This window comes from Protomyctophum parallelum (assembly GCF_964188405.1).
Source record: "Protomyctophum parallelum genome assembly, chromosome: 18".
Lineage (NCBI taxonomy): Eukaryota > Metazoa > Chordata > Actinopteri > Myctophiformes > Myctophidae > Protomyctophum > Protomyctophum parallelum.
The window spans coordinates 9,710,594-9,729,031 of NC_139716.1; the positions used below are offsets into that span (position 1 = coordinate 9,710,594).

Consider the following 18,438-nt stretch of genomic DNA (forward strand, 5'->3'; position numbering starts at 1 on the left):
AAAATAGCAGATCTACAAGCTCATATCGCGCCACCGAGTGGCGCGATACGAGCTTGTAGGTCTGCTATTTTTGAAAAATCGAAGAGCGACTGACATTTTTAGAATCTGATCTCAGGTCAGAATGGGTTCATCAGACCAGTGTGTGTCCAGTGGAAAACCTCGTATGAATCTGATCTCAGGTCAGAATGGGTTAAAAATTAGGCGGCACATGAAAGCAGAGCCGGTGCCCCGAGAAAACCTGCATTTGATTGAGTCCTCTCTTCTATCCAGCAGCTAGCCGATGCGTTTTACGCATTAGGCCAATCCACTGAGCACTGCAGGGACCTGGGGGCTATTTGTCCGCGGAGAGACGAACACCACCAAATGAAAAGAGAGAGCACGTATACCCTGAATGTGCTTAATTAATTGACAAGCAAGATATCTGAGTTTATAACCATGAAACAGACTTCATTTTGTGAAGTATTTCTCTTTTACTTCCCCCGAAACACAGTCTGTTTGACTTACCTACCCCCCCAACACAATCCCCGCCAACACAACTTCCCGGGCGACTTACTTATCCCATTCTGACCTGAGATCAGATTCATACGAGGTTTCCGCCGGACACACACTGGTCTGATGAACCCATTCTGACCTGAGATCAGATTCTAAAAAATGTCAGTCGCTCTTCGATTTTTCAAAAATAGCAGACCTACAAGCTCGTATCGCGCCACTCGGTGGCGCGATATGAGCTTGTAGATCTGCTATTTTTAAATAGCTAAAGCATAACATGATGCCGACACCAAAATGGGTGCCCGGTCAGAATGGGTTATGGGACTTTATCTTTATAAATACAGCCCTAATCAAAATGAATGGCTAAAAGCTCTCAGGGAGTTGAAGGCTATACACATTTACATCAGAAGAACTGATGCAATTTAAATTGGCGCCTGTGGACCGACTTATGAGGAAACCTAACCTTACGTAACACTTTTCATGCATGGATCCCCTATTGTTTTATTTTTTTCTCCCTGTGCTGTTGTTCAGTTTGGCAGACCTACATTCGTGACAGCCAAGGAGGAGAGACAAGGCCTCCTTCTGTGCGTGCGTGCACTCGACTCAATTCCCCCAGCAGTATCCTGTAGACTTGATGCACGAGTGTGTCTGTGTGTGTGTGTGTGTGTGTGTGTGCGTGCGTGCGTCTTTCTAAATGCATATTTCTTTTGTACATATTTTAATTATTCATCGCTTGCCATGTGTTTTGACTGGGAGACTGCCATTGGATTTTTTTGAATTTTTGTTTTTTCATTTCATATCAAAGCAGGGAATCATAGTTTCAAATTGACATATTGGTTGTTCAGTTTGACCCACCAGTTTTGGAGATAAGGCTTATAGAGTAATGTCTTGCAGAAAACAGCGAGTTGAGAAAACAGGCTTGAAAGGTTCACTTCTGTGGTCTCTAACATTACAATAGCTACATGTTTAAGCATTGTTTTCATATGTCAATTTCAGCTTTGACACTTATTTCAGACATGCTCTAGTTAGTATGTGAAGAGTCTGCCTGTGCTATTAACTCATTTTGAAAAAATAATAATAATAAAGTTTTTCTCCTCTGGTGAAAAGCTGGAATGTGCGCGATGGCAGTCTCTCAGTCAAATTTGGTCACATATGTTGGCACCGGCAGGCCCTGCTAGAACGTATCCTCAGTAACTCTAGAGAGCGCTCAAATGTAACCAAATGGACTGCAAGGGTCGTTTTGGGTCAATACTCGGTGGCGTAGAGCAGGGGTTCTTAAACGTTTTTGGCCGAGGACCCCCGGGAATGCTTTGGCAATGTCTTGGGACCCCCGCCCCGCCCCCAATATAAATTGACTGCTACAATAACCTTAATAATAGACAATACACCATAAATAAATACTGAAACAAGATATACATTAGGGAAGGTGTATGCATGTACTATATGTATATATAAACTCTTCATTTCCATTTTTCTTATTTTTTTTAATAATTTGGGGACCCCCCCCCCAAATAATTTGGCGACCCCCCGAGGGGTCGCGACCCACGCGTTGAGAACCCCTGGCGTTAGAGAGGGGCTACATCTGTGCGCTGCATGGACGTCTGCTATACATCCACACTGCATCCACTGTCGGCGCGCTAGCTATAGCGGTTTCCGTTGGAAATGGGACATCTAATTCAGCAGTCGGTCGCTCCGGGGGCACTTTTTGTGGCAGGTCAGTGATGTGGAGCCGGGGGTAAAAGGTTGTGATGGATCTGTAACCGCCGCACAGCCCACGCCACTCTGAGGAATTGCGCTGAACTCGAAGCCGCGAATCCCTCTGGACACAGAGATGGAAGTATACTGACATAGCTTCATGTTGGAAGATGTGATTTGAAGAGAAGCTGTCCTACTGTGTCGGAAACCCACAATGTAAACTACGGCTGCAATTTGAGTTTCGGTCATGCAATGGAACACTTGTGACAAGTTGTGAGATGAGTGTTTTTAGACTGTAAGCAAGCATGCTGTCAAAGGTATAAAGTACTTACAGTACAATGGATTGCATTGTTATAGCGCCTTTTTAATTCCCCAAACACTGTTTTATTCATTCACACACTGAGAGGTGACTCATTGGGGCCAATGTGGCCTTCAGTGTCTTTGCCCAAGGACACTTTGACATGTGGACACGAGGAGCCGGGATTCGAACCGCCAACCTACGGATCACTGGACCTCTACCTGACTATATCTGACTCAACCTTGGAGCATGCTCAGACATTATATCATATCATAGTATTATTTAAATAACGGTGTATATGTATTATTAACCCATTCTGACCGGGCACCCATTTTGGTGTTGGCATCATGTTATGCTTTAGCTATTGAAAAATAGCAGATCTACAAGCTCATAGCGCGCCACCGAGTGGCGCGCTACGAGCTTGTAGGTCTGCTATTTTTGAAAAATCGAAGACACTTTTAGAATCTGGTCTCTCAGGTCAGAATGGGTTAATAATGAAACTGTCAGGATGTAATAGACATTTTTAGAATCTGATCTCAGGTCAGAATGGGTTAATGATGATTTGGCAAGGGCATAGCATATTTATGGAAAGAAATAAAAGTTTATATGAGCGACAAGTCGTCGAAACGGTGAAAAACCGGTTGTGTTTCCGTCCCTTGTGACCTGCACTGATCAGTGAACAAACACAACCCCCTGGCTTGTGGAAACGTTTTTGGTGAAGGAGGAAGTCACGAGGACTATGACCAGGGGAGAAAAAGAGCCGGGCCGTCACCCCTACGGAGTGTCTCGTGATAATGATTATTTATTAATTAAGTAATGAAAGTATGTTATCCAAGTTTCACATCAGCATACATTAAGTTTGCGTTTGGTCATTTCTGGCAGTGAGATCAGGACACTGCGGTGCTGCCGTGGGGGAGAGGAGAGTGGAGAGGAGCGGAGCGGAGGCTCTCAGTCTCTCCTCTCTCCCCCGAGATGAGAACAGCATGATGAGCGGCGTGTAGACGAGGGGGGAAGACCACACTATACAGACAGCTCGTTTGGTTATTTAGCAGCATGACCAGCTCAGTTGGCCTTGTGGTTAGAGTGTCCGCCCTGAGACTTGGGAGGTTTCGGGTTCAATCCCCGGCCGGGTCATACCAAAGACTCTAAAAATAGTCTCCCTGCTTGACACTCAGCATCAAGGGTTGGATTGCGGGTATAAGACAAGTCCCTGCGACATACTAGTCCAGGGGGTGTACTTGTACATCAAGCTGCCTCACGCTACAGAAACAGGAGACAGGCTCCTGCCCTATGGGCCCCATGGCTCGGCAAGGCTACTTACTTACTTACTTACCAACATTATAATATGTTTTATCCATAAATAGGTTATGTAATAACTAAATATAGACTTATTTCTCATCTGCAGCCGCTATTTTAGATGTTAGACTTTAACCCATTCTGACCTGAGATCAGATTCATACGAAGGTTTCCACCGGACACACACTGGTCTGATTAACCCATTCTGACCTGAGATCAGATTCTAAAAATGTCAGTCGTTCTTCGATTTAAAAAAAATAGCAGACCTACAAGCTCGTATCGCGCCACTCGGTGGCGCGATATGAGCTTGTAGATCTGCTATTTTTCAATAGCTAAAGCATAACATGATGCCAACACCAAAATGGGTGCCCGGTCAGAATGGGTTAAATGTGCGCCTGTTCAGACTGACTAGATTCTGTCTCGTCTCAAGCGCACTCCAGCTGCGAGTCGAGTGACCTTGGACACGACCACTTTCGGAGAAAAAGCCGCTTCAAAATTATTTTAGCATGCTTCACTTTTCCATCTTCATATCTATATCTGAATGGTGGCTTAATCCATCCTGTTGGGACTGCGTTCTTGTTGTCTTGTGACTAGGGGTGTCAAAGGAAATCGCTTCGAATTAGAATTGCGATTCCCGTTATGAACGATTTTTTGTTATTATTTATTTATTTAAAAATAAATCTGGTTACAGTTACAGGAGTTTTCACTACATGGTGTTTGTGATATGAAATGTAAGCTTACCCTAATCACAGTAAACATCATGTCTTCAGTCATTTTAAAGTTACTGTAGTCCAGTTCAAGACTGGAGTAGATTGTGATGAAATCCTATGTATTGAATGGAGAATCATTTTGAATAGAGAATCGTTTCGAATCTGGAAAAAAATGACATCAAGAATCGGAATCGAATCGAATCGTGAAACACCCAAAGATTCACAGCCCTACTTTGTGACCCTGTCTTTTATTTTTCTTCAGACTGTGCTCCGGGCATAGAATAATAACTGGATGAAACTACAAATCCCCAAACTATGAAGTTATGCAATCTTCGCCAAATGTTCGTCCCAGAATATAGGGATGTACATGTACGCATTCATGAGGCTATGCTATAATACCTAGCCTTGCATTGCTGATACTTTTACCGTGAGGATAGGAATGTCAACAAACTACTGCACAAAAGTGCATGTGTTTTTAACAGTATCTGCCACTGGCCAACCCACTTAGATTGTGCCATGTTTGAGGAGATGATGCCAGCAGCAAGGAACTTCAAGGAAGTGGTGGGTGGGTGTGTGTGGGTGTGCGTGTGTGTGTGTGTGTGTGTGTGTGTGTGTGTGTGTGTGTGTGTGTGTGTGTGTGTGTGTGTGTGTGTGTGTGTGTGTGTGTGTGTGTGTGTGCATGCACGCACGTGCGTGAGTGCATGCATGTGTGATATGGTGTGCGATGCATGCTTCGTGAGAGGTGGAATAATGACAGGCAAGAGAGAGAACGACTGGTGATGCCGTGACAGGGGAAGCGCCACAGATCTCGGGCCTCAGGCTAGAGGCAGCTGTGAGAAACTTCTCTCCCTTATTTCCTCCTCCTCCTCCTCCTCCTCCGCCCTCCCTCAGTGACACTGTTCAAACAGAGGACAAAGTCGCCCTGAGTGTTGTTTTTTTTTTCTCCCCCCTCCGATACCCATACAAGGCTGCTGCCATTTTATCATTCCGTCTCTCGGGCGAAGGAGGGCGAAGGAGGTCGAATGAGTCAGCGCTGCGTTTCAGAGGCGTCTTTATCTAGCGATATTTTCAATCACACTCCTAAAGAGTAGAAAAGAAAAAGAGGAAATAACCTCACCTAGACAGAAGGAATCATCGCCTCATTTTCCCGCAATGACAAACTGTGATGTTTTATTTCATCGCAAGAGCGTTAAAGCGCTGCATGCAATTTGCCACGTTTTAAATCTATGAGTCATATTGGTTGAGAAAAGGTCACGACTATGAATGGTAATCCATCGGGTGAATATAGGGGCATTGAGATGAATCATTGTGATATAACCCATTCTGACCTGAGATCAGATTCATACGAGGTTTCCACTGGACACACACTGGTCTGATTAACCCATTCCGACCTGAGATCAGATTCTAAAAAATGTCAGTCGTTCTTCGATTTTTCAAAAAAATAGCAGACCTACAAGCTCGTAGCGCGCCACTCGGTGGCGCGCTATGAGCTTGTAGATCTGCTATTTTTCAATAGCTAAAGCATAACATGATGCTAACACCAAAATGGGTTCCCGTTCAGAATGGGATAATTGAACACCACAATTATACACAATTATATGCAATTGTGCGTATAATTGAATTGATAATAGTGCTATTTCAGATAGGGAAGAACAGGGTGGGGTTTTTTTTGGAGAGAGAGAGAGAGAGAGAACTTGGCTCTGGAAACTACAGTGGTGGAAATGTGTGAGATATTTATATCTAAGATCTTAATGTGATCACTTTAATGGAAAATCAATAACGTGTGTGTTTGTGTGTGTGGTATCATGTCTTTGTATGTGAGAAAATCACACCTGTGTGAAGTGAGTGGTGCAACTCCGTGTGGGGGTCCCCCGGGGGGGGGGGGGGGGGGGGGGGATTCCAGACCCACAGGAACGCACCCAGGGTGTCCGGCCCGATTCCGGCGAGCCGCCCCGCGTCCGAAACGGTTGAGAAATGTACCTACTACTGTACCCTCTACTGTACTGTACTGTCACTGTACTGTACTGGCACACCCGAAATCACCATATATATATACAGTTAATATGTGCGTGTGTGTTTGTTAGGTTGCGCACAGGTGGTGAAAAACAACCATGCTGTTTTCGTGCTCAGACCCAGCCACCCAGACAGCCAGCCACCCACACACATAGTCACTTAAGGAAGTGGTTGCACCACTTAAAAACAGGGAATAACCAGGTGCTCACCGGATATATAAAAATTAGGGCCGGGACTAATTGCGATTAATTGTGATTAATTAACTACAGAAGAATTAATGCATTAAAAAAATTAACGCATTTTAATCGCACTATTTTTTTCACCGCGGAACGTTGTCACTGGACAGTTTTCAGACGGACCTGTGCACCAAGTGTCCGTGTCCTCTTCAGACAATAACACCACCAGAAACCGCAGACAGTTCACCAGACTGGGGGAAGCCGCTGAGATCACTTTGCTTGTCCCCGTGGATTGGATGGAAATAGGATTTAAAAGGCTATCCGATGGTAGCGTGGATTACAGCACAGTTGTGTGCAATTATTCAATAAAGAATTATTACCCCTATTACTACAAAAACAATGTTTTATTGCTTAAACTTATGTATTCACTATTCATTGATTCAAAAATTGCTTTCTCACTGTTCTCGGGTCAAATAATGATATGCGATTAAAGTGCGATTAATCTAGATTAATGAATCGCAAAGCCTCTGATTAATTAGATTTTTTTTTGTAATAATCATAATCAAAATATGTATTTATGTGTTGAAGGGGCAAACGCTGCAAGCTCATCTCTCTCTCTCATCCATCTCAGGTGCGCTCATGCCAACTTGGCTCCCCCCCCGCTACGTGACACTGGCTGGTACTATACCGACCGCACGGAGGGAGAGAGAGCTGGAACAAACAGGAAGAAAGATAAGCAGGCGGACGACGCAGGCCCTCCCTTCCACATCAAATCAGTGACGTTACTGTGACTCCATTCGTTGCAGGACAACGCTAAAGGTGGGCAGTACTAGTAGTGTACAGAATGTCAAGCAAAGCATGGCGTTTATGAAATGAAGTGAACGGGAAGGATAGGTGTGTGTGTGTGGGGGGGGCACCAGCATTGCTGAATCATTGAACGTGCACACGCAATTTGGGAGGAAATGAAGAGTGCTTTCCAATAGGAGCTAAGTTGGTTGCACTGTATTAACCCATTCTGAACGGGAACCCATTTTGGTGTTAGCATCATGTCGTGCTTTAGCTTTTGAAAAAATAGCAGATCTACAAGCTCATAGCGCGCCACCGAGTGGCGCGCTACGAGCTTGTAGGTCTGCTAATTTTTGAAAAATCAAAGAACGACTGACATTTTTTAGAATCTGATCTCAGGTCAGAATGGGTTAATCAGACCAGTGTGTGTCCAGTGGAAACCTCGTATGAATCTGATCTCAGGTCAGAATGGGTTAAAAGTCTGAGTTGTATTATTTACCGTAATTTCCGGACTATAAGCCGCTACTTTTTTCCCATGCTTTGAACCCTGCGGCCTATACAACGGTGCGGCTAATCTTAAAATCTATGGATTTTTACAGCTAACGGCCACTAGGGGACCTTCTACATCTATCTCTATGGCCTCTATGCGGCTTATAGTCCAGTGCAGCTTGTATATGTACACATTAAGGTTCTTCCCCTAAATTTAGCCGGTGCGGCTTATATCCAGGTGCTCTTTATAGTCCGGAGATTACGGTAGTTGCATACAGGTGTTGTGAGCTAGTAGATCTGCTATTGTCAGTATAATACAAAAAAAAGAAGCTGCGGAGTTGATTGGAACATGAACCAAAGTGAAAAGTGATTGTCCCTGTACAATGCAAAAAAATTGCCTTTTATAAAGATTCATATGCATAAATATCTTCTCAAAATCTCAATCAAACTGCAGCTCTCCAATTCATGATTCTTGTTTTTTTCAACAAGCCAAAGTACTCCCTCCTTAACCCTGTGTGCATGTCGCAATCTGTAAAAAGAAAAATTGTGCTGGCCGCATGCTGGCATGTGAACTAGATGGACAGGCAACTGTTGTCGAGCACCAGACGAGGATGGAGTGAAAGACCCCAAAGAGAGATGGCTAAATGATCAGTCAGCCAGACGTTAAGTTGAAAGAACTGCTGTCTGTGACAGCAGTTTCCCCCAGGAAAGAGAATGGGGGGGAAGGGGGAAGAGGCTAGGAGTGTCAGAACGACAGACCATAAAGGAAGGCTGGTCTCCTAGTGGACACTGGCGTATCGAGCTGTCAGCAGTCATCGCGTGCCACTCTGGCCTGCTCAGCAGAGTGAAACTGAGGCAATGTACCCCATGAAATATTCACAAAAGTTCCCTTTGCTTAAAAAAACAAGAAGGGCAGAGGGGACCTCCGCTTCCCCCCCCCCCCCCCCCCCAAAAAAAGAGAACAGCGCAGAGACCCCGTACACACCCTTCATCTGCCTCAGCGGGTGCGAGCTACAGCGGAAGCTGGCTCCTCTTAACCCATTCTGACCTGAGATCAGATTCATACGAGGTTTCCGCCGGACACACACTGGTCCTGATGAACCCATTCTGACCTGAGATCAGATTCTAAAAAATGTCAGTCGTTCTTCGATTTTTCAAAAAATAGCAGACCTACAAGCTCGTATCGCGCCACTCGGTGGCGCGATATGAGCTTGTAGATCTGCTATTTTTAAATAGCTAAAGCATAACATGATGCTGACACCAAAATGGGTGCCCGGTCAGAATTGGTTAATAATACATGAGCCCCCCTAAAAACATGATTTGTGAAATGTTGGTGTTGGTGTTTGTGGGGGTGGGGTCATGCATGAGGGTGATTCATACCTACAGTAATTCAGTTGAATTATATACAGTAGCGTCCTGATTTTGTAGCAAACATTCAGAGAAAATACCTGATATGCCGAGATTTGGAGAAGGGGGGGGGGGAAGCAGACCTACAGTATAGTATAGAGCCCTAGTGGACTCGGGTCAGTACAGTAGGGTTTAAGTGAACAAATTTGAAAGTTGAATAAATACAGTATAAACTGTAAAGGGAATCGGTTGCACATGCACATAGCTGCTTTGAAAACGTGTCATGGATTGATTGTCTGAACCGCACCAGAGCCAGAATAGCTGAGCCAAGAGTTAATTGTACGATCCAGTGTTCACCCCTTAGCAGGGAATTTGAATCCATCATTGGAAAGAACTGGCACACCGTAGAACCTGACCCAGGCCAGCCCGCCAGCACTCTTGGATTTAACCACATGAATCCTAGCGTACCTGTTCTGAGTTGCAAACGCTTTTGTGTGATCATAGATCTGCATTTGTGTGGTAAATAAGGGAAACACTAGCAGACCTAGTGTAGAGCCCTGGGGGACCCGGGTCAACTACGTGAAAAGGGTTTAAAGGAGAATTCCATGCTAGAATGCTTTCTTATCTTTCTTACCTTTCTTTGTAGTTGTTACGTCCCCACCAAAGAGGTCCAGGTGTTTTTTTGTGCAAAAACTCCTTATTGGCTATTTTCCCTACCATAAGCCCTCAATGAATTGCATTGCATTGAATGGGAATTGAATGGGGCTATGGGGTGTTATGCTAATTTGCTTATTTCCATCGAAAGAAGTAGTAAAGTGTGCCGCTTGGGATATTATTTACATTATGAAGAGAGGATATATACAAAGAAATTATAATTTTGAGCGATGGAAATAAGCGAATTAGCACAACACCCCATAGCCCCATTCAATTCCCATTCAATTCAATGCAATTCATTTAGGGCTTATGGTAGGGGAAATAGCCAATAAGGAGTTTTTGCACAAAATAACAGCTGAACCTCTTTGGTGGGGACGTAACAACTACAAAGAAAGGTAAGAAAGCCTTTTAGTATGGAATTCTCCTTTAAGTGGTTATAGCTGCATCACCCCGTATTGAGACCGCCCAATCTGAGACACCTTCTGGTGAGAAAACCGACCTTCCACCACTGACCCAGTCCCATTTGTACAGCATGTTCCTCAGGGGAACTACAGATGTGGTCACTACTCACTGCACACCATGCCGTGGCACAGAAGCCACTATTTTTTGTGACATACAGGGAAAACCTTCCATAATATGTAACAGATAAATATAATGCTCGGCCTGGCAGAGACCTGCACGCTTTTCTAGTTCATTTGTCCTTTCTCGTTGTCCACGTCGTCCATCTATTAACATCATCCACACTGTCACAATACCTCTTCAAGACTGCTTTATCAGGAGAAGGAGATACTCATTTTGGTCAAGCTGTCAACATGAGCATCCTCAAAGGTATCTCTTCACGTACTTGGGCCCATTTATGAGCACTATATCTCTATGTTTAGTGGCAATAAAGATGACAATTAGAGATCTCCCTTTTTTCATAAATTGAGATGAATGACACAGGGTTAAAGGCAGAGCCAATTACCCTCACATAAGCTCTTCTTTTCCAAATATGGAGGCAGTTAGCTAGAGATGCGGGCACATATATTCCTTGTAGAAGCCTGCGAGTCCCAGGCGAAATAGAGCACAGTATGAACCGTCTGCAGACAGGCTTTTATTTTGGTTGTCATAATACTTGAGGCTGACGTTGTCACTGCAATGACAGCAAAGCATTTCATTGACTATTAAATATTAAATATGACAATGGATCGTCGTAATTAATTTGCTTGCTGTTATACTAACTGCTGATATCCATTAGTATTATTAATGGATAATACATTCAAAGTAATTTGTATATTGAGGTAGTGAAGACATTCAGATGAAGACTTGAGATCAGCTGAGATCAGTTTAATGTGTGTTTATACTGCATACTAGGCCTGTCAAAAAAAATCGATTCGAGTTAGAATCGCGATTCTAATGCCGTCCGATTCAGAATCGATTCTCATTTTCCAAAAATCGATTATTATTATTTTATTTTTTATTTTTTTGCACAAAATTTGTGCAAGGAAAAAAAAAATAATAATAATAATGGCCATAATGCATTGCATGCACACGTACATTTAATGTACCTGTGCATGCAATGCATTATGGCCTGGGTTTCTGCATAGTGCATTTACTACCAGCTAAGCTAAGCCTGCCAATTGTATTTATTTTACACCTGTTTTAATACTAATGTATTGTTCTGGTATTGAGTGAGAAGAGATTTGTACTGGTTCAAATTTGTGCAAGCTAAATAAATGAGACATGTTCTTACTCTTGGATTTAACCTTTGTGTGTTTAAATCATTCAGTTGATAAATCTTTTACAATTATACAAGCTTTTTACTAAATGTACTCTGCTTTCATGCCAGAAGACTGGAGTAGATCATGCTAAAATTCTATTTAATTGTTTTTAATAAAAATAAAAAAAACTGCTTTAGAATTGAATCTTTTTTTAATCGAGAATCGGAAAAATCGAAAAGATCGTTTTTGAATTGAATCGTCACCCCAAGAATCGGAATCGAATCGAATCGTGGGACACCTAAAGATTCGCAGCCCTACTGCATACAGTATAATTCAAAGAATTGTAAAATATCAGTTGGGGCTGGGGTCAAGGTGGTCAGCGGTTGTGTCCGAGTGTGTGGGGATGCGATAGCTTCTAGCTAGCCTCTATGTCATGTCATGTGTTTGAGTCCTGTGAAATGCCAGTAGATCTGTATACTCTCCCTTCACTAACACTTTGGAGAGAGAGAGACGGATGCTGGACGGATGATAATTAGCTTCTAATTGGGATTGGATGGAGAGACATGTTGAGTCATGGCCGGTATTTGGTTTGAGAACAGGGGCCCCTGCTGTCACGGCCATTGTTGCATGGGCTGCAGAGCCCTTTGTCGCTGCGGTGACGCGGTTACGCAAGAGGGCTGTAACACGGTGCGGAGTGGAAACGTGTCATTAGCTGCCACGACTACCGCACCAGGGCTTCACACAGCACAATTAGAGCTGGGGGTCCACACAGTCTCTTTGTATGCGTGTGAAAAGGTCAGATCTCTTGCCTACAGTATTAATATAATACATTCCATTCCCCATTCAGGATGTTTTGATTCATGCATCTAAGAAAAAAAAGGAGGAGGAGGAGGAGGAGGGTGGGGGTGGTAAGCAGAGGAAGTGAGGCCACAGTCAGTGTTATAAATATTAGATTAAAAACCAGTATAAATACTGTATATCAGGATGCGACAGTGATGACACATCAGGTATTCACACACACACACACACACACACACACACACACACACAAAGAAACGCAGTTTGCAGACACAGAGGTGTGGAAACAATTTGCATGTCAAAGAGGCCACCAAAGCTAGTCAAGGATAAAGCTAAGGGTTGCATTTTTCAGTGGCATACGAAGACGTTGAAGGTGAAGGGACCCCTGCCTTTAAGAAGCCCCGGGTGAATTCTTTATCGTCATTGTTTACTTTTTCACAGGAATGTCTGGCAGATGCCTCTCTCTACTTTACGGTCCATACAATGTCATGCATGGTTAAACGCAATTGTTCATGGGCAGCCACGTGAAGAAAGCAAGACAAAAAACGCTGTATTTGAAATGGGTACGAGAGTTCACTCATACACATTTTCCATGATACAGCAGCAGTGAGATAAGTCAGCCGGCTGGTGCAATCTAATCTGGAGCCCAGTGTTTTATTTTATATTATTTTATTGAAGTTACAGCTTCTTATCTGAGGTACAGTAGCTGGCCAATTGTTGCCAATTCTCCCAGTGGCTTAGTGAGGGGACTCAATCGCCACAGCCGGTAACAAGAGGACTCACCCCGGTGCGTGCCCGTTTTTCCTCCCGGAATTTTCCCCAGTGGTAAATGGTAAATGGTGCATTTATATAGCGCCTTTATCCAAGGCGCTTTACAGAGATTGTGCATTACATTCACCCATTCATACACCGATGGCAGCGGAAACCATGCAAGGCACCAACTAGCACATCGGGAGCAATTAGGGGTTCAGAGTCTTGCTCAAGGACACTTCGACAGTAACTCTGGGGGAGCCCACAGGGTTCGAACTGGCAACCTTACGGTTACCATCCAGGCACTCTACCCCTGAGCCACCACCACCGCCCCAGTGAGGGGGATAACTTTGTAATATGCTATTGGCTGTTTGTATTCTTTTTGGAAAAATATAAAAAGATACTCCTGTGGAAAGGTTATTTAATATTACATTTATTGACCCTATAAACAATTTAGTATTATTTAGTATTTATGTAAGGTTTTGCCCCCTCAAATGGTACCTCGTCAGATAATCCCCACATATCCTACAACAACTTCTGTGAACGGACTTCACTGTAGTAGCTTTTCATAAATTCTATTTGTACTTAGGCTGTTCTGCTGTCATGAAAGTTTATAGTTAGAGAAATTCTAAATCCAGCCGTCTGCTGTCCAGCCTCTCCCACCCCTCGCTGGGGGAAATTCTGGGAGGAAAACAGAAACGGGGTGAGTCTTCTTGTATTCCCACAGCCCACAGAAAGGCCACATTTTGTACCCCCTCTCTCTAAATGGTAAATGGTAAATGGTGCATTTATATAGCGCCTTTATCCAAGGCGCTTTACATAGATTGTGCATTACATTCACCCATTCACACACACATTCATACACCGATGGCAGCGGAAACCATGCAACTAGCACATCGGGAGCAATTAGGGGTTCAGTGTCTTGCTCAAGGACACTTCGACAGTAACTCTGGGGGAGCCCGGGTTCGAACTGGCAACCTTACGGTTACCATCCAGGCACTCTACCCCTGAGCCACCCCCTCTCTCTCTCTCTCTCTCTCTCTCTCTCATGCGTACACTCTCATCTTTTTATCTGGATGAGAGGAAATGAAAGGATAGTATCTGGTACACATGGCGTCTTCGCTTCAGGAGTGAGTGAGTGAGTGAGCTATGCCACGTACGGTCCTTTTTTTGTGCCCCCATCGTATGACGAGATTTATCACACTGCAGCCGAGAGAAAACCCAATATGCTGCCATGCAGTTCAGGGATCCTATGGTAATGCTGGCTCTTGTAGCGGGAGGTGGAGTGAGGTGATGAATAGGTGGACAGGCCCGTGAGATAACTGCAATATATGTCATATCTGCTTATTTTAATTTAAGATGCACCAATGACCATATGGACCTCTTTGCTTCTCTTTCAAAGGTGAGGGATGTGGATTATGGTAGCGTCACAGAGACATGGGAAAGCATGTACTATATCTGCTATTTTTGAATGTATACAATCTAAAATGACACAGAATATAATGTTAATTCAAAGGATGTATAAATGCCGAAAGAATAAAAGGAAAGCTGGAAAGTTGGTGAGGTGTACTTGTGTAAGCGGAAAGTACTGTAGTTGGCAAGAGAACCAGTGGTGCAAAGTAAGTACGGTAAGTACAGGAGCCCATCTACAAACTCACAATGCGTTGTGATGCGACACATTGTGAGCTTGTATATATATTTATATACTTTTGAAAACCTGAAATGATACATTCTGCATAATGAGTACTTTTACTTTTGGTACTTAAAGTACATTCTGATGCCAAATTGCCAATACTTTTGTACCTTTACTCAAGTACATTTAGAAGTCCAGACTTTTACTTGTATTTCTATATTGCAGTATTGATACTTTTTCTTAAGTAAAACATGTGAGTACTGCGGCCTGGGTAGGAAATGAAGGATTATGTGGCTCACCTTGACACTATCTCCGGTCCTGAGAACGTTCCAGAGCGTGTGCTGGAACCTGGAGATGTCCATCTGGTGTTCTCCTGCCAGCAAAGCCTGGTGGGGGGGGTAGACAATAATAACCAGAATCATACACTAGACTTGTGTGTGTGTGTGTGTGTGTGTGTGTGTGTGTGTGTGTGTGTGTGTGTGTGTGTGTGTGTGTGTGTGTGTGTGTGTGTGTGTGTGTGTTCTTGTCCACCTCTATATCATTGGCTACGTTTACATGAGCAGTTAAATCCCCTTTTCATTCCGAATAGAAGTTCAATCCTATTAAACGTTGTTATGTAAACACCTACAAAAACTTACATCCGAATGAAAACGCTTGATGCGATCTAAAAACCATTCCGATGTCACTGGCCGGATTACTCCGATGTTCAATGCGATTGAAAGAAAATTGGACTCATGTATACACTGCTTCGGATGTAAATACATTCTGGTCTTTCTGAGCATGCTCATTTCCATTGCGCTCCAACTCCAAGGCGCTCATAAGCCTCATATCCAAGGCGCGCCGAGGAGTTTGCACATAGAGCGCGTTATTTCGTGCATTTTGTGTGTGTGTGTGTGTGTGTGTGTGTGTGTGTTCAACGGTCTCTCTCTCACACTCTCTCTCTCTCTCTCTCTCTCTCTCTCAAAAATAACGAGCGACCCGATACAATAATAATCAGTGTGTTGCGTGCCCTGGCCGTGCTGTAGATAATAAAGTAGGCTACACATAAAAATGAGATGATCACCTTCCCAGCGGAGAAGGGGAGCCGCAGCAGGTGGGGGAAAAAAGACGGTAAACATAATATGTATGTCCGTCCCTATCCAAGCAGCAGCCTACTGCGGAATGAAATGATGGGATTTCAAAGTGTCGTCTTTCATCTGAAAGTCACAATGAATGAACTGCCTATATTTTATGTGTCCAACAGATGGCGTAGTTTCACGTGAATTAACATGTATCATGTCTTCTATCACTTCTCCATATAAACACTCATTCGGAATGACCATTTCCCATGTAAACTCGCGGCAAAAAACATTACATCGGATGTATTTTATTCTGAAGTATTTATTCGGAATGATCACCCTTCATGTAAACGTAGCCAGTGTCTGCTTTCACTGTTAAAGGAGATGAGCATTAATTAGTTCAAAAAGAATTAAGCCGAGTCAATGCCTTGCAATGTTACCAACACATTCAACACGTAATCAATGTCAATGTCATAATTATTGGTGCAAGATTTCGAGATATTGTTTAAGCAATTATCAACCGATATATTATGCATCCCTTTAATCCATTTGGAGGACCAGGTGGCTGGTGTGTGAAAACCGAGGACACAGATATATTTCAGTCAGACAACTCTTAGGATGAATTTAGAATACCCTGCAGAAGTCTCTCGATGCATGCTACACCAGCACTCAACATCAGTAAGAGCACACACATGTTACCAACACAAATCTGTATGATGGAATGCCAAGGGTGAGCCAGAAAATAGCACCCGGGAGAATGAGACTATAGCAGGACACTGCCAAAGACACCAACAGCTGCCAGCCAGCAAACTAGTGCTGGAAGCAACGATGGAGGGCTCGTCTGAGGACGACCTAGAGATAGAATATATAATGTATTCAGCATAATGAGCATGATATATGAAGTATAGATTGGCGTCAGGGCTCTGTTCCTATTCATTCCCTGTAACATTAACATTTTAGTTAAAGGAGAATTCCATACTAAAAGGCTTTCTTACCTTTCTTTGTAGTTGTTACGTCCCCACCAAAGAGGTCCAGGTGTTATTTTGTGCAAAAGCTTCTTATTGGCTATTTCCCCTAACATAAGCCTTAAATGAATTGCATTGAATTGCATTGAATTGAATGGGGCTATGGGGTGTTGTGCTAATTCGCTTATTTCCATTGCTCAAAATTATAATTTCTTTGTATATATCCTCTCTTCATAATGTAAATAATATCCCAAGCGGCACACTTTACTACTTCTTTCAATGGAAATAAGCGAACTAGCATAACACCCCATAGCCCCATTCAATTCCCATTCAATGCAATGCAATTCATTGAGGGCTTATGGTAGGGAAAATAGCCAATAAGGAGTTTTTGCACAAAAGAACACCTGGACCTCTTTGGTGGGGACGTAACAACTACAAAGAAAGGTAAGAAAGATAAGAAAGCATTCTAGCATGGAATTCTCCTTTAAGTTATAAAGCCAAATAGAATGAATTAACCCATTCTGACCGGGCACCCATTTTGGTGTCGGCATCATGTCATGCTTTAGCTATTGAAAAATAGCAGATCTACAAGCTCATATCGCGCCACCGAGTGGCGCGATACGAGCTTGTAGGTCTGCTATTTTTGAAAAAAAAATCGAAGAACGACTGACATTTTTAGAATCTGATCTCAGGTCAGAATGGGTTCATCAGACCAGCGTGTGTCCGGCGGAAACCTCGTATGAATCTGATCTCAGGTCAGAATGGGTTAAGACTGTCCCCCATGCAGGGGGATCTAGAAACAGAGCCTACAGGTGGATGCTGGGGAGGCGGTGGGATTTGCGAAAACTTCCTGAGCAGCAGGTTAGCAGCGAGCGAGACAGTGAGACAGCAGCAGCAGCAGCGACGCACGTCCCCACAGCAGGAGAGAGAAGCCAGGAATCTCATTCCTGGCTTCTCTCCTGCTTCTCTGCAGGTAGGCAGAGGAGTTTAAATAGCCGCTCTGATCAGGTAGAGAGTGCATGAGACTGGTCATCTTCCTCCTGTTCATTGGATACAATTCCCACCACCTTTCTCAAAGAGGTCTTAGACAGTGTGGTTGGAGATATCCTAAAAATTTTAAACAGCTCTCTACAATCAGGCGTCTTCCCAGACTCACTGAAGACTGCCGTAGTTAGGCCCCTACTCAAGAAACACAATCTTGATCCCTCTGTTTTGGGTAACTATCGACCCGTTTCAAATCTACCCTTTCTGGGCAAGGTTTTAGAAAAATGCATCTCTCATCAATTGGATGTATTTCTACAGAACAATAATGTGCACAACAAATTCCAATATGGCTTTAGGAAAGGTCACAGCACAGAAACAGCACTTGTAAATGTAATGAATGATCTTAGGGTGTCTGCTGAAACATGTATCCGTTCTCTTACTTCTAGATCTAACGGCTGCATTTGACACGATTGATCATTCAATTTTAATACAGCGTCTGGAGCACTGGATAGGCCTGTCTGGTACGGCCCTGTCCTGGTTCTCCTCCTACCTATCAAACAGAAGTTACTTTGTCAATCTAGCAGAGTTTGACTCAGA

The 18,438-nt window shown here is 43.5% G+C and overlaps 1 protein-coding gene across 2 annotated transcripts in view; it reads right to left on the bottom strand.

The window, feature by feature from the left end:
• The window catches only part of LOC310875447 (glucosidase 2 subunit beta-like), a 239,136-nt gene that overhangs the window by 144,154 nt on the left and 76,544 nt on the right, over positions 1 to 18,438 (bottom strand). For both annotated transcript variants that reach the window (XM_083788678.1, XM_083788677.1), the window contains one exon: positions 15,134 to 15,220. In XM_083788678.1, coding sequence (XP_083644804.1) covers positions 15,134 to 15,220 — 87 coding nt within the window. The remainder of the gene's footprint in view (positions 1 to 15,133; positions 15,221 to 18,438) is intronic.